Raw genomic sequence first — 25215 nt, 5'->3', positions numbered from 1 at the left:
GCTGATATTTGTATTTTTCCCTTTCATCCATGTCTGTGTGACCTTATCAAACAGATTGGATAGCAAATAAATTTCCAACCGTTGATGTCATTATCACCACTCTTTCCTGTTATTTGGTGCTTCAATTCTAGGATCATGCCCTTAAATGATATCGGGAAAAACGGATGGACAGCATGGATAAGACACTTACATCTAAGGAAGGTGGGCCCCATAGAGTTTACACAGTACTTCCTCTACCTGGCCAACCTGGCTATCATAGGGCCCACATGATTAATCGTTTTTGAGTGATTGTCATATTTTTTTTTTTGCGGTGCGGCCCACCTAATGATTGTATCAGCTCATTTTTTTTTAGCATCACATCTTCATATTGAGTTTCATGCTTGATAAGCTTGAAATCTAAGGTAGTTCCTATGTTAGGCTGGGCTGGGGCAATGATGAATGGGCTAACTTGGTCTGTTGATCCTAAAATATTATTATACTTAGGATTAGATGGTCCAATGCGACCCTTTGGAAGTGGGAATTATTTATTAAGCCAGCCGTCGGCTGGAGGACTATATAACTGTCGATGTATGTTCCATCTCTTCGAACGCCCACCATTTAAAACTTATCGGGCCACAAAAGGTTTGGATCAAACTGAAATTTGTATTTTCCCTTTATCCAGGTCCGTGTGACCTAATCAACATATTGGATGGAAAATAAACATTATAGTGGGTATTAGGAGGCTTTTAATGATGGGCGTTCAATCACCACCGTTTCCTATGGTGAGGTCCAACTGAGATTTAGATCTGTCTCATTTTTTGAATCATTCTCTAAAATGAGCTGGTAATGGCGTGGATAAGACATATGCATCATAGTGCTGCCCAAGGAACTTTTCCAGCACCAACCAGTGTAATGGAGGGGTTACTACCGAAGGGGCATAAAAAAAAGTTTTAAATGGTTAATGACCACTCTTTCCTGTGGTGTGGTCCACCTCAGATTTATATATTTTCTTTTTACCATGACGTAAAAGAAGCGGATTGGCTGGTGTACTGCACACTACCAATCTGGCTGGTGTGTACGTGGCCTGCCAAGACTGAACTCCACTTCAAAGGAGATCAAAGTTATATGGCCCGAAAATGATGTATTTATTATATCCACACCGTTCATCAATTTGTAGAGATCGTTTTAGAGCACGATTAAAAAAAAATCATATCCAATGCTCTAGTGGCACACCACAAATAGCAGTGGGTAGAATGATTGTCACTGTTAAAACATTTGTAGGGCCCACCATAACATTTATTTTCCATCCAATCCATTTATAAGGTCACAAAGACCCGGATAAAGAGGAAAAATAAATATCATTTTGATTCAAAACTTATGTGACCCCCAAAATTCTTAATGGTAGATGTTCAATCTTCCGCTGATTTTTGAAGTGTGGTTCACTTGATATTTGAATCCATTTTATTTTTCGGTTCAAGACTTACAAAGAGCTCGCCAAATGGACGGACGGTTTGGATATAACATATAACTCATGGTGGGACCCACAGAAGTTGGTGTCGTAAACACACCAGCTAGTTCGGTGGTGTGTCGTACACCAGCCAATCCGCTTCCGTAAAAGAAGCTATGGAAAAACGGATGGACGGCGTGGATATAAAATGCATACATGTAGCGGTTAGGATACGCCCACCTCGTAGGTTCCGCCCAGTTCACAGTAAGACGCGTCCGAGTCCGTTATCCTACACACCCTATCTATCCCTTCTCCTTCCCTTCCCAAAAGAAATGGCAGCATCCGTACACTGTCTCACCTTCAAACCGACCCGGACCGAAACCCGATTCGTGACCTGGAATCGCCGCCCGAAACCTTTCCGATGCGAGAAGGCCGTCGAGAAAACGGGCGAGAAGAGGCGAGTCACGGTCAGGAACGGAAACGACTCGCTCGATATCTGCCGAGTCCTGAACGGGATGTGGCAGACGAGCGGCGGTTGGGGTAGGATCGATCGAGACGTTGCCGTCGATGCCATGCTTCGATACGCAGATGCTGGATTCTCCACCTTCGACATGGCCGATATCTGTAAGTCTCTTCCCACTCGGCCGAGTCGACTCGGAATTCAAACGAGTCAGTGAAATAAAAAGCTCTCCATGAGTTCCGAGTAGTTTAGGCTCTTATGTTAGTTTTTGGACAGTTTAAGTAACGGTGATGATGCATATCTCTCAAATCACACTGATCAAGCAATCCTAACCATCCAATTAATGTCTATCAAATGGATGGCTAGAAGTAGAATAGTGAGTAGTCCAAATTGGAATGGAAAATCAAATAGTTAAAATTATCTTATCAGTGTTGTTTTTAGATTATGCTATATCTACAGTTGGGTCAGCAATTTGGACGGTCTGGATTGCGGTACAACGATACCATGTTGTATGGTTGAGTCTCCACCATCTTTTGAAATGTGCAAAACTAACATGGGAGTCTGGCCCCTTCCGAGTTGAGTCACTGAAAACGGTTTTAATACACTGGTAGAGTATGGCCTTCCATACACATGCATGCCAATGCTGCACACATCTTTCTCAATCATATAACTAAACCATCCAAATTGTGGGCCCCCAAATGTGGGTGGATCACAACCAACAAATCTGATTGTTTGGACAATCCTAACCACTTATTAAAATGATAACTTGTGGTTGCATTTGGACGGTTGAGTAATTTTAACCAACCCATCTACATTGAACCCTACTCGAACAATTCGGATCGGGGTATATTCATGCCATGTGATGTGGCATGAGTGACTAAGTATGGATAGTCATACTCGGCTAGAGTTAGGGCTCCCGACGGCCGGTTCAGGTCCTACATTACCCATGCCTTGGCTAACTAGGACTAGGCAGTTTGGGTACCCATTGGGTCTTTTGATCTAGGAGTAAATTTGGGTTTGGGACAAATGAGAGCATTTAAATGGTTGGGCTCATCCATTGGATGGATAAGATTGCACGAGCATGTGCTGCTTTGACACATGTATGGTGTGTAATGGGCTCTCTTACATGTGTGTGGCTTAGAAACCTCATTTCTTTTGCTAGAATAATCAATATATATTAAATATATGGTATTACTATTTAAACTAATTGTACCTAACCTGGACCCAACTAGACCCAATTGTTAACTAGGTCCAAAGGGAAAGACCCAACCGGACCCAATTTCTTAATGGGTCCAATAAATGGGTCCTGGCTTGTTAAAATTGGGTCGGGTTCAGGCATCCATTGAAAGCCCTAGCTAGAGTTTCAAAATTTTCTCTTCTACCAACATGAATCTAAGATTTAAGTTGTTAGGAAGCAGTGGAGGTTGCATATGGGCCATGTTTGGCCCAACCCTAAGCCCAAAGTCCATCTCACTTTGGGCCATGTTGGGGGCGGGCCCTCTCTCACCATCTCAATCCTTGTAGGTCTTCCCCTCATCCTCCTTTTAGGCCATTCAACCTTTATCAAACCTCACTTGTGCCATCTTTGGTTTTCTTAGCATATGGCCGAACCATCATAATTAGCTCTGTGTTTTTTTATCTCCTATTGTGACTACTTTTGGGCCACTTCAAAAACTCTTCATTCTCAATTAAATCCTTCCTACTCTTTCAAAACATCCATCTACACCCCTCATCCTCCATTCATGTTGCCTCCTAAGTAATCATCTCTCCGCCCCAAAGTGTATAACCATTCCAAAAGCTCATCATTGATTCATCTACTCTCTAATTCTATTGTAAACATCCTCATTGATCATCCATCCTTTAAAACCGTAGAACAAAGGTGACAAAAATGAAGTCACTTTGATGAATCTCTCAACCATCAATTTTAATTAAAACCATGCGTCTATAATTCATCATCATCTAAACCTTATCCCATTCCCAACTAATTGGGGTCAGCTACATGAATCCTTTTCTGCCATTCCACTCTGTCAAGGGCCATAAAATGCCCTAACATGAGTATGGAATGTCATATTGTTCAGATTCATGTTGAAAGTTTTGGCATAAGTTCGACACCGGCTGCCAGCCTGATGCAACCCTCCTTTATTCGGGTTGGGGACCGGCAATGAGAGCATAAAACTCCCACATGTGCAATGTAATAAGCTATTACATAGGTTGATTACAATCAAGTGCTATTTAATAGTCTATTACATGGGTTGATTACAATCAATGAGTTACCTTGCTTCTATAACCATTGCTACTAAAATTGCATTCCAATACGTCTATCTTGGTTTTGCTAATTTTGAAACCTCTAGATTCTAGAGCCTTTGTCCAGACCTCGAGTTTAGCATTTTCTTCCTATCTAGTCTCGTCGACTAGCATCATGTCCTTTACAAAACAAAAAAAAATCCACAAAAGTCATCATCCTGAATGCTAGTAGTTAATTCATCTATAACAAGTAGAAAGCGTAAGCTTGATGCTGACTTTTGATGAAGACCCACTGTTACAAGGACTAATCTCATTTACAATGTATATTAGAGTGGTTTATAAATCTAAGAAAGATGAGAAAGTAAAAAAGATTGGGATATGTTTGGTTTTATAGATGGACCATCTGAGGATCTGTATGGCATTTTCATCAACAGAGTTCGTCGAGAGCGGTCACCAGAGTTGCTTGATGAGGTCAAAGGGTGAGTATGAACTCAACAGTTGTCCATGTTTGTGTTGTAGTTTGGTTTGGCCCTTGTTTTGGAGTTGATCCCATTGTTCTGATCATTTGTTATTAAAATCATATGATTTACTATTCAAAAGGATGTCACTATTTACACCAGCTTTGACCGATAAATTCGTCCATCCATTCTATATCATAAATTAGTAAAAGGTGTATTGTTTGATAACCTAAGAGTGTGTTTGGTTGCACCAAATATCATGATATTTCATTAAAGTAGTATAATTTGGTGAAAATAGCATGAAATTTCATGATGTTTGGTGCAACCGAACGCATCCTAAATTATAAAGGATGGTGCATTATTTGTCAGAAATGAAAATCCTATGATTTGATTAATCAAAACTATCCACAATTCAACATGAATCTTATTTCATAAAATTGTATATATAAAGGGTTCATGATTGTTAGTTAAGAGTCAATTTTTGTCTTGTGGTTTGGAGGGAGATGGAAATCATGGAATGATAATAGGTAATGTACTTGAAGATATTCTTTTTTTCCTATGAGATTGGTTTGGGTGTTCTATAGATTTATTAGTAATATAGATGAATGTTACAAGTGACCAAAATTTCAAGAAGGAATTTGTATAGTTGATTCATTTTATTTTTTTTCTTCTTGTTTTTTCTTTTCTTGTTTATTTGGATATGTGGAATTCAAAGTAAAAGAAACTGGATTCTCTTGATAAGACAACAGTGGCTGTTTGGATGGATGAATCCCACAATGCAATCATTAGCCTTTTCCACAATCAGAATTCTCTAGCTCAAGAAACAAGGTGACGTTGTCTCCTAGAATTTGGATTTCCGCTTACTATCGAAACAGGAACTCTTAAGTTTGGAGTCCTACTTGCAACAATAAAGATGGAAATATTCATTGCATAATCATTACAAGTCCCGTATAAACATCTTGAATTCCTTGTAGATGAACACAAGCAATTTTAAGTTTTTCATCGATTTTTATTTATTTATTTATTTTATAATAAAAAAGAAGAGTAAGGATCTTGTAGTTTTTCATTCTGAATTAGGACTCAAATCTCTCACTCGTTTGGCACTGTGGATTCGGAATACTTGGATTAGAAATCCCCTGGATTTAAAATTCTCCAGTTGTGTTTGGCACTCTCCACTATGGATTCGGAATACATGGATTAGAAATCCCCTAGATTTAAAATTCTCTAGTTGTGTTTGGCACTCTGGATTTGGAATCCCCTGCAATCCAAAAGTAGTTATGCACTTAAATTATGTAGTATTTTTACCGGAGTTTGAATTTAATTACTAAATCAACTTTAATATCCCTAATTAGTGTACAAATGTGATGTTTGACGGAATGATTGTAATAAGCCCATTGAAATATATACTTTGACCTAAAATGATGAAATTACAAGCCTCAAATGGGCCACAAGCATAGGATCACAACTGAGTGACTAACCAACGATTTTTAACCGTTGATTTACATGGACAACATTTGGACTGCTCAGATCATTCTATTGAAGTAATTTTAGTGACGCAGTTGATAATCTGATTGTTTTGGGATATCATCAGTGGGCCATGTGCACAACAAATTAATAGCCTATTGACACATGTTACACATGTTACTCTCCTACCTTTAAAAATGAGTAAAAAAGAAAAAGAAAAAGAGGAGAGGATTGGAAATCGAAGCAAAAGGGAGGGATTACAAAACTCACCAAAGGTGAGGATTTGAAATCCCCTAGATTTGGAATACCCTCTAATCCACCTTGCCAAACAACCGATGGATTTGGAATACCCTCAAATCCCTCCAAATCAGTGGTGCCAAACGACCCCTGAGCGTATTTTGAAGTACATTGGGAATCATGAAAAATTTCCCACAATTTGGTATGCCTGCGTTCCAACTAGTTTCAATTAGCATGCTTGTCATTTTGGGATTGGAAAGCAGAAAATTGATAACCCGCTCACTTGTGTTTTCTGCTCCACCCCAAAGACTAAGTTGAGTTCAAATGGAGTCAGTCCATCAAAAATTCAGGCTGATGTCAATTTGGGTGTACTTCCATATGCAGCCAAATGTATGATCTGATTATATTTTTAGAGCATTGGGTATCAATGTAAAAAAGCTTTCAGCTTATCTATATCATCTTAAAACCGTAAATCAAGCTTTATAGAATATCTTAGCTCAAGGTAGTTCTTGTGGCAGTCATGTAGGTTGCATTTGGGTGTCTTCAATTAGTGGTTGGGAGGGATTGTTTATTTTTCATTTTCCAAAAAAATAGAAAGAAAGAAAAATGATCCTCATTTCAGCTTCTAGATGAAAATGAGAGGAATTGTTATTTTGGGCCTGTTGGACAGTAAACCGATAGCTTGCCTGATTTGTAATCTGTTTTCCTTGCTTTTCCAGATGTGGATATGTGATGCATTTCTGCAAAATGTTTTTGAGGGGATTTACAAAGACAGCCTTAGATTCTATTCCGTTCTTCATCATTCTTCCTATTAATGGCAATGTTACTAGGACCTACTTGTTTTATATCATACTTGTTATTAGATACTTATATTTTTCTGATACTGACTTGCATTAATATACTGCTTACTCTATGAATTCTGTCATGCAGTCTTACAAAGTGGGTTCCACGCCCAGGTAAAATGACAGGCAGCTACGTTCGGGAGAACATAGACCTTTCACGGAAGAAAATGGATGTTGCTTCTTTGGACATGCTTCAGTTTCATTGGTATTCTTTCCGTACCTCAATATCTTGCTCAGTTATTGGATTTGTACAAGCGAACTGTCTACTGTCATTATTTCACTATGGGCGCAAAAGTGTGATATGCAGCTGAGTGAATGATGACATACACCCTGGTTCTCCCATCCACACCAAGGCATGCCAACCTGTCATGTGTAGGATATCTGACGTGTGCAAATGGCGAGACCCACGATGAACATCACTTCAAGAAAGATCGGGTCAGTTCCACTCATCAGGCGGATCACATCAGCAGGCCTGATTTGTAACTGTCCACTGTTTTAATATAAGGTGGCCTGCCCAATGAGTGAGACAGCTTGAATTAGGCAGCGAGTGATCTTCATGGTGGGGCCTACCTCTCCCAAAGCTTAGATGCCGTCAACCCTGACTTGTTGGTATGTGTTCTGGAGGTGGATGGTGACTATCTGTTGGGGTGCATCTGATATATGGATACATAGATATGGTCATTATGTCTATGATACTTGAATTATTGACATGGGTCCAAATGCATGAATGATTACCATCTTGTTGTATGCATATTTCCTAAAAGGAGTTTCCAACACAATGAAATAACTGTGGGAATGCTGCTAATGTTATTCACGCGAGGAGAATTGAGAAACTTCTTGATGGCAAGCATGTTCGATATCCATGACACTCATCAAGCATGCTCCGTGTGAATGCCCTGGTCCAAAAATCAGGTTAGCCATTCGTAGGCCATGCATTAGTTGAATGTGAACATCAGTCAGAGTATTTTGCTCCTCCACTTTTACTATACATAAGATTACCTGATGAGGGGACCCACTTGATGGGACAGGGCATGTTCACAATGGAGCCGGCTTGATAAATGAGATGTGTGTGGCGAATGCTATTGTCAGTCCTTGTAATTTTTGGTTTGAATATGACCATGTTGACAGTAGAACTAGGCTCAGAGGCACTATGCAGTGCCACTTCCTGAAGATTGCTGGCGGCTTTGAGCGACATGATGCCCTACCTCACTGATTCAACTGAGCCCAAACTTGTATATCTGGCCTCAAAACTAGAAAATTTTGTGTCTTTGATTTGCACTATTAGAGATCAACTAATGTTTTAAACCTTTTGTTCAAAATGCCGAAACACAATTATCACGGTTACAAAATCAAAAGGCTAGGAGAGATGACTTTGTTTTGAACCTCGTTCAGAATCTGCTGAGAAAGCAGAAGCTAACTAGGCCCCTAAGAAAAGAAAATCTGCATCTTTAAGTACATCTATATGGGAGGCCCATTCAATGATTAGACATTTGGCTTTGGAAGCAACTATATCTGGAGACTTTGATTCGTTTCTAAAGCATCGGCTGTTCCTTTCTGTCCACACGGACGACCATGTGGCAAGGATCACCATTCGCCACAGCCTGGTTTTCAGCTTGCCTATTCTGATGTCGTGCCAGTCTTTCAGCAGGAGATCCACATCTCTTGGGAAGCACCAGCTGACCTTAACACAGGAGAGGAGGTCTGCCCATATAGTCGTGACAAATGGGCAGAGGATGAACAGGTGCTAGACTGTATTTTCAGCTTTCAAACACCAGATGCAAGCATAAGTTAGAGTCATCCCTTTTTTTCTAAGTTTGTCAACTGTGAGAATTTTCCTGCCAGCCAACCAAAAACCTGCAGCTTCGGTGGGACAGGATACTTCCATATGAAGTGGGGTCCATGCGTGGCAGTGTTGCCGGGTTTATAGAAGAGGCGCTTGTATAGTGTTCCGACTGAGAACCTGGAGGAACTGTCTGGTTTCCAGCTGAGTTTGTCTGATTCGGGATTACCAATTGCCTTCTGAATGAAGTCAAGTAACTTCACAAACTCCTCTATTTCCCAATCCTCCAAATTGCTCCGGTATTGTATATTCTAAACAATTTTGTCAGCTACAATTGAGTAACACTCAGTGATGGAGCTTTCTTCACGGCCAACCAAAACATGTTGGGGAACCTTTCTTTCAAAGGGATGTCTCCCAGCCAAGTATCTGTCCAGAAGTAGATACTATCTCCATTGCCTACCTCGAAGCCTATCCCTTGAAGGACCTCATTTTTCATTCGAAGGATACCCTTCCAAATGGCGGAGGCCCTATACGAGGAAGAATCTTTTGTCCACCATCCACCATCCGAGCTGCCGTACTTACATTTGATTATTTTGTTCCACAGACTCTCTTTTTGTGTCAAGCCTCCAAATCCATTTCCCCATGAGGGCACAGTTCATCATCTTTTAAATCCTTTATACCAGCTCCACCTTCTTTAATTTGCTTGCAGACCTACTTCCATTCCATAAGATGGAAACTCTTCTTTTCCTTCTTGCCGCACCAGAGGAAGTTGCACCTGAGTCCATCAATAGAGTTTAACACTGCAACCAGGCACCGGAACAAGGACATGAAGAATGTGGGCAGATTGGATAAGGCTGCCTTAATAAGAGTAAGCCGCCCTCCTATAGAAAGATACCGACGTTTCCACGCTGCAAGATGGTTCTGAAATCAGTGAATGACCTTGTCCCAGTGGTGCTTCATGGGTAGGCCAACAGACAGGGGGAGGCCAACGTATGTAGTCGAAAGAGATGCCGTGGAGCAACCCATTAGACCTGCTAGATCACTGACTTCTTGACCGTCCATATTTACCCCATATATTTTGGACTTGAGCATATTCACCTTAAGGCCAGCAACCGCTTCAAAGCATCAGATAGAAGTTCGCAAATTATTCACCATGTCTGTACTCGCTTCTGAAAATATAAGAATGTCGTCCGTGTACTGCGAAATCGGATCTGACATCCCTTTCACCTGAATGCCCCTGAGAATGCCTTCAGCTTGGCCTTTGTGGAGCATCCTGGATACGGCCTCGCCAACAATAAGGAATAGAAATGGGGATAGAGGATCGCCTTGCCTAAGGCCTCGAGAGCTTTTGAAGAAGCCTTTTAGATACCCATTTAGGAGGATGGAGAAGTGCGTCGATCCGATGCATTCGCCTATCCAATTCCTCCAAGTTTCTCCGAAACTCATACGCTTCAACATGTATAATAGGAAGTCCCATTCGACGTGATCGTAAGCCTTCTCAATGTCCAGATTACAGAATATGTTTTTCTGCTTGGATTGATGGCTGGAATCAAGACATTCATTTGCGATGAGAGCGCAGTTGACTATTTGTCTGCTCGGGATGAAAGCACATTGGTTGGGTCCGATAATCGATCCTATGACTTTCTGCAGCCGGGAGGCAAGGACCTTGGCCAGAATTTTATATGGGCTTCCGGTAAGGCTGATTGGTCTGAATTCGTTGAACGCTGACGCTCTTGAGAATTTGGGGATTAGAGCAATGAAAGTCACCCTAATATTGTTTGATAACCTCTCTCTGACGTGAAATTCATTGATGAATGCCATGACATCTTCCTGAATAAGTTCCCAGAAGAATTTGAAGAACTGAATTGGGTAGCCATCAGGGCCAGGGGCTTTGTCCCCGCCTAAAGCACTCACAGCCTTCTTGACTTCTTCCAATGAGAAAGGGGCTTCCAGATAGGCAACATCGGCTTCGCTGATATGTTGAAAAGGCAGGTTGTCTAGACAGGGTCTAATCCAACCGTCACTGTGAAGAAGCCCTTCGAAGTAGGATATAGCTTTGCGAGTGATGGAATCCCTGTCATCAATCCGAATGTTGTTGACTTCAATGCTGCTAATTCTGTTGGCCCTGACGTGCATGCTGGCTATGCTGTGGAAGTACTTCGTGTTCTTGTTCCCTTCCTTGATCCATTTAGATCGAGCTTTTTGTCTCCACGAGATTTCGCTTTCTAGAACTTTAGCTGAGAGGGATTGGATGAGCTGGATTCTCTTGGATAGGATCTCTTTCGTCATCGGACTGTCTTCGGCACGCACGCCAATTGTTTGGAGATCAGCTAAGATCGAGTCCATCTCCGCTTCTCTGTTACAACGTTCCATCTGATTCCACTGCTTGAGCTTCCCTTTCAAGAGTCTGAGCTTGTAGCACAATCTGTTGCCTGCAAATCCATAAGTCTGAAACTCCCTCCACCAGTCAGACACCATCTTCCTAAAGCCTGCAATATGTAGCTAAGAGATGTCAAATCTAAAAGGCTTAGGCCCCCAGTCTACCTCCTCAGTAGATAGGAGCAGGGGCCAGTGGTCAGAGGTAGTCCTGGGGAGGATGGATTGAGAAGAGGAAGGGAAAATTTCTAGCCATTCGAGGGATGGAACGAATCTATCCAATTAAAAAAGGATCGGGGAGAGCCTCCTGTTAGTCCAGGTATATCTGGACCCGATCAGATGAAGATCTACCAGAACATTGTCGTCAATCCAATCGGAGAAGGCTCTCATTTCGGACTTAACTTTGTGCCCATTCAACTTCTCTTCAGCGAATCTGGTGGTGTTGAAGTCCCCCGCAAAGCAAACTGGACCATCGAAGCTTAGTTTGACAGCAGTAAGCTCGTTCCAGAAGTCTTTCCTTTCTGCCTTGTTGGTGGGACCGTAGACCGAACAGATGAGGAAAGAGGAGGCCGTAGAATTGTATTTGAGAATTGTTGCAACTGAGAAAGTCCCGACCCAACTCTTTTGACATGTTCATTGTGTGGATCTCCAAGCTAGGAGAATGCCCCCTGAGCTGCCCACCGCATTTTGCGCCACCCATCGAGCATCAGGTGCCTTCCACAACATCTTTAGTAGGCAGTCATCAAAGTTTTGCACTTTGGTTTCCTGAAGACAAATGATCTAGGGGTTGCATCTACCACAAGAATTCTTGATAAGTCTTTTCTTTTGCTTAGACCCAATGCCCCGCACGTTCCAAGAGACGATCTTCATGTAGGAATAGAACTGCCCCGAGAAACCTTTCTTCCTTCTTCGGCAATAATGCTGACGTTCCCTCCTGAACTCATTGCTAGCCGTTGAAGTTCCCTGTTGCTGCCCGACCTTGGAGCCCATTTTGGAGGGGATCTCATGGGACCAAGCGGTCTGCCGCGAGCTTCTACGCACTGAAATAGGGCAAGGAAGTCTTCCGGGCAGTCACCAAACAACATCCTGAGGGATCTCCCCATGTGCCCCATAGCATCTCTAATCCATTTTTTCTTGTGAATAGTGTCTACTAAGGTTGCTCTCTGATCTTCATGAGCAGCTTGCTGTCGAGAGTTCCGGACACAACAGAGCTCCCAACTCTGGATTGGAGAGGTTCCACAATGATGACTTCTTCACCTGATGCATCTTGGAAAAGAGATAGAAAGTTCAAATCTAAACACACATGGGATAAGGTGATCGGGTTGGGCGGTCTCTGTGGATCTTGAGGAATCAAACTGTGACGACAACTCCTCGAATGGCTGGTCTTCTGCTGGGTCGTTGAAAGGAACACCCTGAAGATGGAGGGTCATGCGGTCTTGATGTAAGAGTTTCATCTGTCTGTTGTTCAACGATAGGCTCGAACTCGTTTTCTGTATCGTATCTCTTGATGGCAGTAAGAGATTTGGGGCATAGGTATCAAGGCGACAAGATGACTCTGCATCTCTACAGTTGATATTTAGATTTAGGACGGGTGTAAGGTTCAAATTGATTAAGGCATTTTCCGAGCCTGCCATCTGTTGAGGTTCGGCGTCCGAACCTGACGTCTCGCGTGATTCGATGCCCAAACCTGTTACCCCCCTCGGGTCGAAATCCGGACCCGAGTAATAACTAGCTTCGGACCTGTGTAACGGCGAGACGCTCAGAGCCGAACTGCCACGCATCGCATTATCGGGGTTGACACGTGTCTCTTGAGTTGGGTGACGCTGGCGTTCTGTGAGAACCGAGGCAGGTGCTTCAGAGAGCGCAACGTATCGCCCTCTCCTTCAACAGATGGACGGGGTCACCATTTCGAGGACAGAGATACACGTCTCTTGAACTGGGTGGTTCTCTCGAGCCCAACGCACTGATGAGGTCACTATATCGAGGACAGAGATCTGCTAAGGGGCCACCACGTGGCTCTCTCAGACCCAACACACTGACACTGCTATGATGGACGCCAGCTACCTCGCTGACGAAAAGGTTTGGTGCTCTGCAGGTGTATCGACCGCCTGCATCTTCATGCTCCCTACATTCCTCACTATGCATTGTCGACGACTGTGGAGGTTCTCTACAGCGCTATAAGTCTCCCCATCGTGGGAGAGGGGAGTTCGGAGTTTCCATTTGGATCGGGAGTTCGATCTCCCTGTCGTCCGTCAAACTGTGATGTGTTTTGGGAGAGGCAACCCTTTTCTTCTTCTGACCCTAATTCTGATCACCGCCATCTCCACCCCTAGCTTCATTCTTCGAATCAAGTTCGATGAAGGACCCCAGGGACGCTGCGACGGAGGTGAAGAATTCATCATTCCAAAGCTCTAGAGGAATTCCCCATATGAGGATCCAAATGTCCTCGATGCCAAATGCGGAGACCTCGTTCCAGCTTTTTACGCCGATGAAAGTGCCGTACTTCTGTGTATCGCACTTGCCATGATTAGAGGTTCGAGGTTGACGCCCGGTCCGCCTATCACCCATAGTTCATTGTAGCTGATTGGTTGAATGATGTACATGGCAGGACTGATCCTTGTGCATTCATCAATTCACGCCCTAATCTGTGGGATGGATGCGTGGTTGCAGGCCATGATCACCACCGTATCCTACAAAGCCTCTTTCGCTCTGTACAGATCTTCCTTGCCAATTCGTATAGAGTATGGGGTCAGTTTACCTTCCTTCAGGGCATCCGTCATCTTTTGTGTGCTTGCTCCTTCCAATTGGTCGGGATGTCGATTGGTTTCCGGCGGATTCACCAGCGCGTTCCGGTATGAGGAGGTCGTAGGGAGGTTTGTGTGTTTTGAAGTAGTTGAATTCGGAAGAGTCTGTTGTCCTGATGTTGATGAAGCCGCACTCTTTCTAGGGTTCTTATTAGGCCCAAATCTCGCTCTTTGAACGAGCAGTTTCTTTCCCCCAAAGCTCTCTCCATGCATCATCAAGATAGCTCTAGACAGTTTGTCCTTCAAGCTCATCCTAATGAGGGCAAAGTCTCCGTACTGTCCATTGCCTCTATCTCTAGGCATAATCACGTCCATCACCGCCCCTGCTCTCCCAAATACCCTAGAGAGATTGATGGGGAGCCAACCCTCAGGATAGCCCCTGACGAAGAGGGTTGGGAAGGTATCATATTTATTGGCCCCCTTTCCTCTGTCTCGCTGCCTGCTTTTCTTGCGCCCGATCTGAATCCATTCTTCTGTCTTCTTCCCTTTGCCAGCCTCTCTACCGTTTTCTGTTAACCTTTCCATTGATTTCTCCCAAGTTTGATAACATCTAAGGGCATTTTTGGATTGCACTGGAAATGGAAAGGGAAGAACTAAAAAGAAAAAGGAAAAAAGCTAATCATAATTTCCATGAGCACTATTTTTCGCATTAGAGTTCTTGTTTGGATGGCAGGTAAAAATCTCATATTTATGAGACAATGGTCACACAATTATCTAATGATGATTTCCAAGAGAACCAATGAAACATAATTTCCATGAATTCCATTTTTAGGGGTTGTATTTGGATAGCGAGTTGGAATCTCATTTTCCTCTAGTAGCAATCGCCTAGTTTATTGTGCAAGAGAATCTTAACCAGGAAAACTGTAATGATTGCTTTGTGGAATTCTCATTGTTATCCAAAAAAAAAAAAATCACGTAAATGGAAAACCTTTTCCATTCCCTCATTTTCCTATGTATTCCTTGTATCTAGACATCCCCTTGGGCCATGTTTGCAAACTATGGATTCTATACCAAACAACGGAATGTGACAATTTGTGTTGTTTGGGTAGCAAAGAAAAGGGTAGATTCCACCAAGCACTAATTACACTTTCCATAATTTGAATTCTAGGCACAAGAAACTAAGTGAGTATTGTGAGAGGAATATGAGATTTCTACTTGCTACTCAAACAAGAACTCAAAATTGGAATCCATGTTTCAATAGTTCTCATGGAAATAATCATTGGATGATTATTATTTTTTCCTTACTTTTGCCTTGGATTCCACATATCCAAACATGCCCTAAGATGCAAATAGTACACTTGGAATTTCACATTGGAAACACATAGTCACAATCCTTTCTGCTTTTTAAAATAAGTATATAAATAAATAAAACACAATAGCTCTCAGTTCTTGAATTTCAATACTTGTACAGATGCAGAACATCCATTTCCACTTGCATTTTACTTCAATATAACTTTCCTGTTATTTATTTGCACTTCGTACTTTAAATAGGTGGGATTACTCAAATCCTGGGTACCTTGATGCATTAAAGCACCTTACGGATCTAAAAGAAGAGGGTTAGTTTAATCACCTATGCATTCCATCATGGGCTTCTTCTTCTTCTTCTTCTTCATCTTGTCCTTGTTTGTCAGCTGTTGATTGGATTGGATTATTTCGGTGAAAGGTAAGCAGGTAAAATCAAGACTATGGCTTTGACAAACTTCGATACCAAAAGGCTACAGATAATCCTAGAAAATGGGATTCCAATTGTTAGCAATCAGGTAATGGAAACACTTTCAGTTTCTCTAAGATTTAGGCTATGTTTGGATGTATTGAATTGTGAATATTCAGTTTTACTCAAACTCAACTTGCAGTCTTGTTCCTTTCAAGTCGAATTTGGAAGTAATGTAATTCCAATTTGTGCTAAGAAACTATAATATGATTACTTCCTCTTTTTTGTGATATTGCAATTCAATGAGCCAGTGTATACAAACACACCTATGCTCATGTCGCTTTAGATATGAGGTGTTCATGCACTTACCAAACTAGGATTGTGCTTTGTTAGGTGCAGCATTCTATTGTAGATATGCGTCCTCAGCGGAGAATGGCAGAACTTTGTCAACTTACAGGAGTTAAACTCATAACGTCTCTCTCTCTCTCTCTCTCTCTCTCTCTCTCTCTCTCTCTCTCTCTCTCTCGTGTGTGTGAGGATTGATCATCTACAGCTGGTTGCACATACCTATATATTATTGTTAGGACTTCTGGCCATGTTTGCACCTTATGTGTGTTCTATGTCCTGCACTGCACATGTTTCATCTTGACTTCGAGCAAGGTTGCATGTGACACTCACACCAGCTGTAGGTGATCAGTCCTCTACGTATGTATGTATGTATGCATGTATGTACGTACGTATGTATCCATATTGAGATTACACATTTGTACATTTGTATGCATGTATCCATACGTATGTACGTATGCATGCATGATCTCAATTGAGTTTTCAAAATGATCAGATTACAATGTTTTTGAACTTGGTAAAATCAATTGAGTACTCAAACAAGTTTCAAGTTGACTCAGACACTGGACCACATTGAGTCGGAGTTGAGTCACAATTTTTAAGCCCTGATTTATCCATGCATGTGTTCATGAATTTATGTACTATTCAGGTTCTGATAGATTTTGAAATGCAGGTATGGAACTGTGATGGGCGGTCTGCTATCTGAAAAGTTTCTAGGCACCAACTTATCCATTCCTTTTGCTGGTCCCCCTCTAAACACTCCCTCTCTTCAGAAGTATAAAATGGTATGCGTTCTTTTTATATGAGTTCCACAGTTTTGTCGTCTGCCTGGTACATGTGAAATGGGAGGCATGCATCAGGTGGGACCCATATGTAGATAACTTGGCCTAAAAATCAGGTTGGTCTGTTTCTCTGGCATACCACACATCTCTGTTGAATGTGGACCATTGACATTCTTTTTAAACCGTCCATTGTGTTCATTCATGTGTGTGGGGCCCACCTGATGAGTTAACTGGCCTGATTTTTTGGGCCAGGTCATTTGATGGCGGGGTCCACCTGAAGCATGGTTCATATGTTTCAAACACTTGCTAGGTGGGCAAATGTAGCTGGGTTGGAGGCGCTCGTGGGCTTTGCAGACCTCGGTTATGTATAGCGAAACAGAGATTTTCTCTGTAATGTTATGAGATTTTTACCTAAGGGCATGTTTGGATATGTAGAATTGAAGGCAAAAGAAAGGAAAAAACAATACGTATCCAATGATTATTTCCATGAGAAGTATTGAAACATGAATTCCAATTTCAAGTTCTTATTTAGGTAGCAAGTGGAAATCTCATACTCCTCTCACAATGCTCACCTACTTTCTTGTGCCAAGAATCCAAATTATGGAGAAGTGCAATGATTTCTTGGTGGAATCCACCCATTTCTTTTCTATCGAAACAACATGAACCATCACATCAAAGGAAAACCCTTTCCCTTTCGCTGTTTGGCATGGAATCCATGGTTTCCAAACATGGCCTAAATGTTTCAGATGGTTGATGCGTGGGGAGGATGGAGTCTCTTCCAAGCTTTGCTTCAAACACTGAAGAGAATAGCTTCTAAGCATGGTGTCTCTATCCCTACTGTTGCTGTGAAATACATACTAGATCAGGTAATTTCATCTTGACCACTCATCCAAATATCATATCATTGATTCCTTCCCAATTATAAATTTGAATTAGCTCTTGTGATGGAGTTACCAGAAAATGTTTGATAGAGAATGTGTGACCTTTTGTTTGATGGATCACACCTATTGGTAACCTAAGCCCTTCATCTAAAGGGGCCTATCATGAGACGGGCTAAGCCCATGATCACAGCCATCTGATTGGTGGCTTGAAATAAGGACAATTACAGCCATTGCCCTCATTGATGAGGGCCTAATCAGACAGGCAGGTTCATCTAATTGGGGAGATTTTGTAGAATCTCCTACCCCTGATGGGCCAACCATATGAATGGTTTGGATCATCAGAAGGTGGCATGCACATGTCCAGTTTATCATTGTATATTTCCTCCTTGCAATGACCCATTTGCCATGCTTCTTTCTTTGGTTGTATGGGAGCTTGCAGCAAGCTGTGGCGGGATCAATGGTAGGTGTCAGACTCGGTCTCTCCGAGCATATCCAAGATACGAATGCTGTGTTTTCACTTGTTTTGGACGATGATGATGCAAGCAGCATCCAAGAAATATCAAGGAAAGGGAAAGATCTGCTTAAAGTGATCGGTGATTGTGGTGATGAATACAGGCATTAGTACATACCATATTAAGTAATGCACCAGCAGATGAGTCCCAATCCGCATTAATGTAAATACAGTTATTTTTGGGGCCTGATCGAGTACAAATGTTTCGAAGTTATTTATTTATTTGTGAAAGTTTGTAGCAGGGAGAAATTTTATGGATCTCCTGGAAATTGCTGAAATTGTTTAAGTGTAATATCGTCTGAAACTATCATCCAAATCATTGAGAGCTGTACATTTCTTAAATGGGCAAATGATACAGGTTTTTAGTTATTTATTGTTGTTTTTTTTTTTTAAGCTTCTATTCATTTCCCATTAGGGCGTGTTTGTAAACAGACAAACTAAGGACCTGATGATGCTACGCATCCTTCACTCATGATCATATAATTCCTCTTTTGTGATATAAAATGAACCTTGTGGAAGCTCCATAGTTGCGTAAGAACACTTGGACAGTTCAATTGCACAAAATATCATGAAATTCCATGATATTTCATGATAAATCAGTATCACTGGGGACAAAATTTCATGAAATTGGGTGCAACCAAAGTACCAAACACACCCTTTAGAGAGAATCTGAAATATGGAAATGGATAACCCCTAATGGAATACTCAGGAAATGGAAAACTTGGGAGAACTTTGAAATTCAACAGCAATTCTATTGTTTGGTTCAAAATATTGCTTTATATGGAAAATGTTAAAAGATCAATGGTCAAATAACCAAAGCCGTCTCTTGTAATCATGGATATATGCATTTAATAGTATTTATTTATTTTATTTTTTTAGGGAAGGATTAGTTTTACTTGTTTTCTTTTTTAAGTAAAAGCTAATAAGAGGAAATTGATTCCCCTCTATTTTAAAAAAAAAATATAGATATATATATATATATATATATATTGGTTTCTCAAACAAAGTAAACCATCACATCAGGGAATTCATATTCTTTTCAATGGTTTTTTCTTGAAACAAACACTCCCTTACATGTTATTGATTTTTTTAAAATACAATGTATGATCCTTGACAGGAGGATTTGCATAGCATCCTCAGGTTTTCTGTTTGTACAAGTGAATCCATGGGCCTAGCATTGACTGGCAACTCCACATAAAAAGCTCTTGGTTGAGGCACATCAGCCATGCAATCTTTGACCTTTTTGCAGTTGAATGTGGACTATTGCTGCATTTTATTTTCTCAATCTTCTATTTACAGACTCACAATTAGAGAGTTAGATTGTCCAGTCGAGGACATTTTGGAGCATGATCCATCCACTGTGGGCCCATCATATCAATGGCCGTGATCACTGGACCACAGGAACCTTCACAAACTAAGGACCTGATGATACTACACATATCCTTCGCTTGGGGATCATATAATTCCTCTTTTATGATAGAATGAACATCAATTGAACCTTGTGGAAGCTCCACAACTGCAAAAACAATTCATAATGAGAAACAACCAATGAATATCAATGTTATTTCATGATTAATCATTCCAATCTGGTGCAAAATATTGCAAACTTTGATGATATTTGGTGTGAGTCGTGTGACCAAACACTCCCAAAATGAAAAACTAATCACCTGAACAGAGCAGCTAGTAATTTGAGCAGTGCACAGCTCTAGATTTACAGCTATTAAATACATTCATCTATGTAATTTCCCATCCTACCATGTATCATTGCAGCTGCATTTCCCACCTCTAAAGTGATGAAACCTGAAAGAATCCTTGATGACGACATCTCGCCCCACAAATGTCGAAATGAATTTGCAAGCAGAGTGGCAGTCGCCGCACATCCGCATGCTCTTGAGAATCCGAATCGGCATCCCCTCGGGCAACTGAACAAGCCCAAAAGCCAGAGCTGTGATCTCGGTGTGGGGGTGGAATCTCGTCTGTCTGTATTCCTCTTCTGCATTGTGCAGCCAATGGTTCTTATCAGCCTTGTATCCCGACTCCTCCATCCTCCTCTCAATTTCATCCACTTTGGCCAAAACCTCTTCTGACGGAGTCTCGTTTGAAGTGAACTCGTATATGAAATTCCGAATCTCGATCCAGCTCGAACTTGGTATTTTGAATTTTATCCTGTTTTTGAGCTTTGATACATCATCCCACTTCCCAATGGTCAGAAGGACCTGCTCAAGAATTAGACCAGCGGCATGGTTATTTGGTTCCAGTTTAAGAAGCTTCTCTGCCGCATATTTCGCCATCTTCACATTCCCATGTATCCTACATGAAGAGAGAAGGGTCTTCCAAATTCGATAATCTGGATTGAATGGGATGACGCCTTCAATGAATGCTTCTGCATCTTCAAACAGCCTGGCGCGGCCCAGAACATCGACCATGCATGAGTAGTGCTCAGCTGACGGTTCAATACCGTAATTACCATCCATCAGATTGAAGATGCGGAAAGCCTTACCTACCAGGCCTGTTTGAGCGCAGGCCTTGAGGACAGAAACAAATGTGTTGGAATCCGGCATTTTGCTCTTCCGTTGCATCTGGATGAACAGATCAAGAGCTTGGGATGGCTGCCCATGTGCCACATTTGCAGACACCATTGACGTCCAAGAAGCCGAGTTCTTCTCAGGCATCTTCTTGAAAGCCTTAGCGGAGTGCCTGATCTCACCACTGCCTGAGTACATCTTGATGAGAGAATTGCTCATGTTGGGATCGGTCAGAATCCCCGTCTTGGTCAGATACGCTTGTGCCTGGACTCCCGCATTCAGAAGCACCGGATTTGCACACGAACAGAGGATATAACTGGCAGAGATGTGATCAAGTGCCCATCCTGACTGATGGATTCTTTGGAAGAGCTTAAGCACCATTCCACTGTCTCCAATCCTTGCGCAAGCTTGAATCAATATATCCCATGAGATTTCGGTCTCTGGAATTGAAGAGGAGAGTTTCAGCGCTTGTTGCATACACCCAATTTCTGCATACAGCTTAAGGAGGGAGTTCATGACGGAAGCGGTTGTACCGTAACCATTTCTGAGTATATTACAGTGCAGCTCTTTTCCCCCTCTGATATCACCCAAAGCAATGCAAGCTAGAAGAACAGAAGTGTATGTAAATTCATTCGCTTTGACGCAGTCGAACTGCATCTGCCTGAAAAGCCACAGCACTTGTTCGAACAATCCATTCTGCCAGTGTCCGGTGATGATTGCAGACCATGGAACTGTGCCCAGATCTTTGATCCCCGAAAACACCCATTGGGCTGCTTCTGTGGCCCCGCATTTCGCATACATGTTGATCAGCGAGCTGATAATGTAATGGTCCTGCTTCAAATTGAGTTTCATGACACAGGAGTGGAGCATCTTCCCCATCTCTAGATCCAATCTCACCGCACACGATCTCAAAAGGCCCGCCACTATGAACTCATCGAATTGCTGCGCGTGGTCGAAGAGCTTGATGGGAACATTGCTGTATCGACCCAAAATCTCACTCTCGCTGCAGCATTCGATGTACATGTCCAGGAGAGAGCTGATCACATAGACATTTGATTCAAGGCCTGCTCTGATCACATACCCATGAATCTCTCTGCCATGATCAAGGGAGCCTAAACCAGTAACCGCCTGAAGAACGCTTGTTATCGTGAACTCATCACAATCAAAATCATCATCCGTCAGCGCCCGGAAAATCATCAAAGCTTCATGGTAATGGACGTTATGAACATGGCCCGTGATGATTGTGTTCCAAGATACCAAATTCCGCTCCGGCATTGCATCGAAAACTTGTCTCGATGCATCAGAATCCCCACATCTTGCATAAAATTCCATCAGACTGTTATCCAAAAACAGGTGAGAATTGAAACCTGTCTTGATTATACAGCAGTGGACCTGTGTCCCAAAGTCTCTGTAGCTGAGATGAGCAGATGCCCCAATAGCCATTGAGAGAGCAAACACATCCGGCTGAATTCCGGCCTCGCCCATCTGGCAGAAGAGCCTCAGCCCTTCTTCGTCATGCCCGTTCTGCACATACCCACTTACCATTGAGCTCCAAGTAACCAAATCAGGCCGTTGGATTCTGTTGAAAACGGCGACAGAATCTCGGATTGAGCCACAGCTTGCGTACATGGTCAGTAGCGCATTCTCGACGAACAAATCAATCGCCGCTTGGGTTTTTATGATCTGGCAATGAAGCTCGCGGCCCGCATTGAGGTCTCCAATAACCGTGCAAGCACGCATGACGACGGCGAAAACAAAAGGGTCTGGCCTACATGATGCAGCCGTCGGGTCTTGCAGCATGTTTTGGAAGATGGCGATTGTCTCGGTAGCAGGGCCGTGGCGGGCGTAGCCCGACATGAGTATTGTCCAGGAGACGAGAGTTGGGTCAGGCATTCTGTCGAACAGCAAGCGGGCCTCACGCATGAGGCCGGCCCTTGTGTAGAGGTGGAGGGAGAGGAGGGTTGGTTTCTCACGTGCATGGAGCTCACGTGCATGGATTGCTTTGATGGTTCTGATGTCTTGAGGGGTAATGCAGGTCTTTTGGAGGAGATGGTGGAGGGTTGGTTGAAGGGAGGTTGGAGGCGTAAAGGGCAGTGTGGTGCACGTTAGCATGGGCGGCGTAGGTTTGTTCCGACCGTTGGAAATTCAGTTTAGGATTCAGCTGACTGGATTATATTATTATTATTATTATGATTTTTTTGGAGGGCTGAAGGAGAGGCTGAGATGCAGTGGAAACTAGGATATGGGTTTTGTTTGGTAGTCCACTGGACTACTGATTCGGATGGTCTCCCTGGCTCCCACTGGCTGGAAAAGTGGGGCCCACCATCTCTCCATGCCCTCAGTAGTTGGATGTACAGACCCTTTTCTTCTCCCGCACCCAACGTCCAACTAGTGGGACCGACCGCTGGTTGGGCCTGCTCCAATAACATAGGGTTCAGATGTTCCTCACCATATGAAGATATTTACATGGGGAACCATTGGGTGCATGATTCCGTACATGTGGGGCCATTATCTGGTGATCCAAGCCGTTGGTCTGGTGGGATACATAGGTGATGGAACTGCCTCAAAAATCTATAAGATTGGAAGATCCTAATCTTTCAATTGGTGGCCCAGAAAATGACTTTTAAGCTATGGTTCCTATTAAAAGGAAATCAGTTCAGTGGTCGAAGGGTTGAAACAGTCCAATCAGCAAGATCTTTTCTGTGTCTCCCATCCACAGTGAGGACCTTCAAATAAACGGTTTGGATCTGTAAATCATGTCCTCACGTGTACGGAATCCTTTGAGCCAGCCCACTACATGAATAGCACCTGTAATTCAGATACACTGGCCTGAGCACTGTATGATACACTGCCAGAGCACTGTGTGCTATGATGGGCCGCTTTTATATTTGTACATGGGCCATCTACAGTAAGGAAGATCATACCAATGGTTTGGATTCCTTGAAAAGAGGGGCCGTAGCTGTCAGAACTGAGAATCATTGTACAAAGAGAGGATGATGCATCAATCAGTGCCGTCCAACCGGTGATACCTATCACGGGTAGCCTATGTATCAAATATCAAAGGCCAGGCAATCTGGTCCGTCCGTTTTCCTCACTTCCTATACAAAGGGACGCCGTAGTGAATCCAGCACCACCTAGCGCTGTGATGTGAGGATTTTGTGAGACACATGTTGATGTATATGTTTTATCCACGCCGTCCAGTCATTTTGCCAGCTTATTTTAAGGACTAGCTCAAAATTGAAGCATATCCATCGATCAAATGGACCAGCCCACAGGAAACAGTGGGGATCGATCGCCTACGGCCGAAACTTCCTAGGGGCGCAGAAGTTTTGGGTCAAGCTGATATTTGTAATTTTTCCTTCATCCAAGGCCGTGGGAAGTTTTCAAGGCATCATTATCCCTACTGCTTCCCGTGGTGTGGCCTAATTGAGGAATGGATATGCTTTTATTTTGGCTCGTGATCAAGATGAGTTGGCCAAATAATCATGGCATTGATAAAACACATATATCATGGTGGGCTCCAATTTGAGACTCAAATATTAAGTATTTTTTTCCATTTATATCTTGGTTTTATGAACATAATAATGCTTAATGGTATATTTTATACATGTTTATATTGCAATGTGAGTTTAAGAGCTTAAATTGAAAAGAATGTTAAAAGTATGGATTTGATGCTCAAGAATCATCGAGGCAAATAATGGACATTTGGAGACCAAGATCAAAGATTTAAAGGCCCAAACAGTCAAGAAAACTAAGTGGAAAAGGAAAGAAGTGCAGAAATTCACAAGATTTGAGCTTAGATGATATCGAACTAGTTTCGATGACATCGAAGTCAGTTTTCAATGACATCGAAGAATTACAGAAAAATCAAGTTTGGTTGTTAGATAAATTGGATACAATCTTCGATGACATCGAAGCTAGTCCTCGATGACATCAAAGCTAGTCTTAGATGACATCAAAAGCAATTCGATGTCATCGAAGGATTTACGCAGAAATTTTACGCGAGTGAGAAAATTTGAGACGGTATCTAGATTTTTCAAGTCGGTTTGAAGGAGAGAGTTCTCCACTTATAAATCGGGCTTCCAGGCATCCTAATTATCATTCTGAGCATTCAAGGGCAAGATCTAGAATTTTTTAATAGGTTTTTTAGATCTTTACAAGTTCTTTTTAAATCTTTATTAATTTATTTTTTTACTTTTTGTTTCTTTTCTATTTTGCAATTTTGTTATGTTTTTCTAGTTTCTCTTTAGCCCAAGTTAGAAGGGAGGCACATTGGTTTAATAATTTTATAAATTATGATGATTGATTATTTTTAATGATGAGATGAATGGTGTATGTATATTATCAATTATCTAGGTTTAGGTTTTTATCTTCAAGTGAGATCCATATGTTTCTATTAGAGGTGGGCATCGGATGACTCGAATCGGAT

General features: G+C 42.2%; 1 protein-coding gene and 1 pseudogene across 1 annotated transcript; one reads left to right on the top strand and one right to left on the bottom strand.

Moving 5' to 3' along the window:
- The first annotated feature begins 1231 nt into the window (after positions 1-1231).
- On the top strand, positions 1232-18592 carry LOC131234958 (uncharacterized; annotated as a pseudogene).
- A 658-nt stretch (positions 18593-19250) lies between these two features.
- LOC131235273 (pentatricopeptide repeat-containing protein At5g04780, mitochondrial-like) lies at positions 19251-23170 on the bottom strand. Its single transcript, XM_058232408.1, has one exon. It carries the CDS (start codon positions 22896-22898, stop codon positions 20013-20015), a length of 2886 nt encoding a protein of 961 aa, XP_058088391.1. The 5' UTR covers positions 22899-23170; the 3' UTR covers positions 19251-20012.
- Positions 23171-25215: the final 2045 nt, after the last annotated feature.

Source organism: Magnolia sinica, chromosome 19 (assembly GCF_029962835.1).
Source record: "Magnolia sinica isolate HGM2019 chromosome 19, MsV1, whole genome shotgun sequence".
Taxonomy (NCBI): Eukaryota; Viridiplantae; Streptophyta; class Magnoliopsida; order Magnoliales; family Magnoliaceae; genus Magnolia; species Magnolia sinica.
The sequence above is the reverse complement of the archived record's forward strand: the minus strand, read 5'-3'. Positions and strand labels throughout refer to the sequence as shown.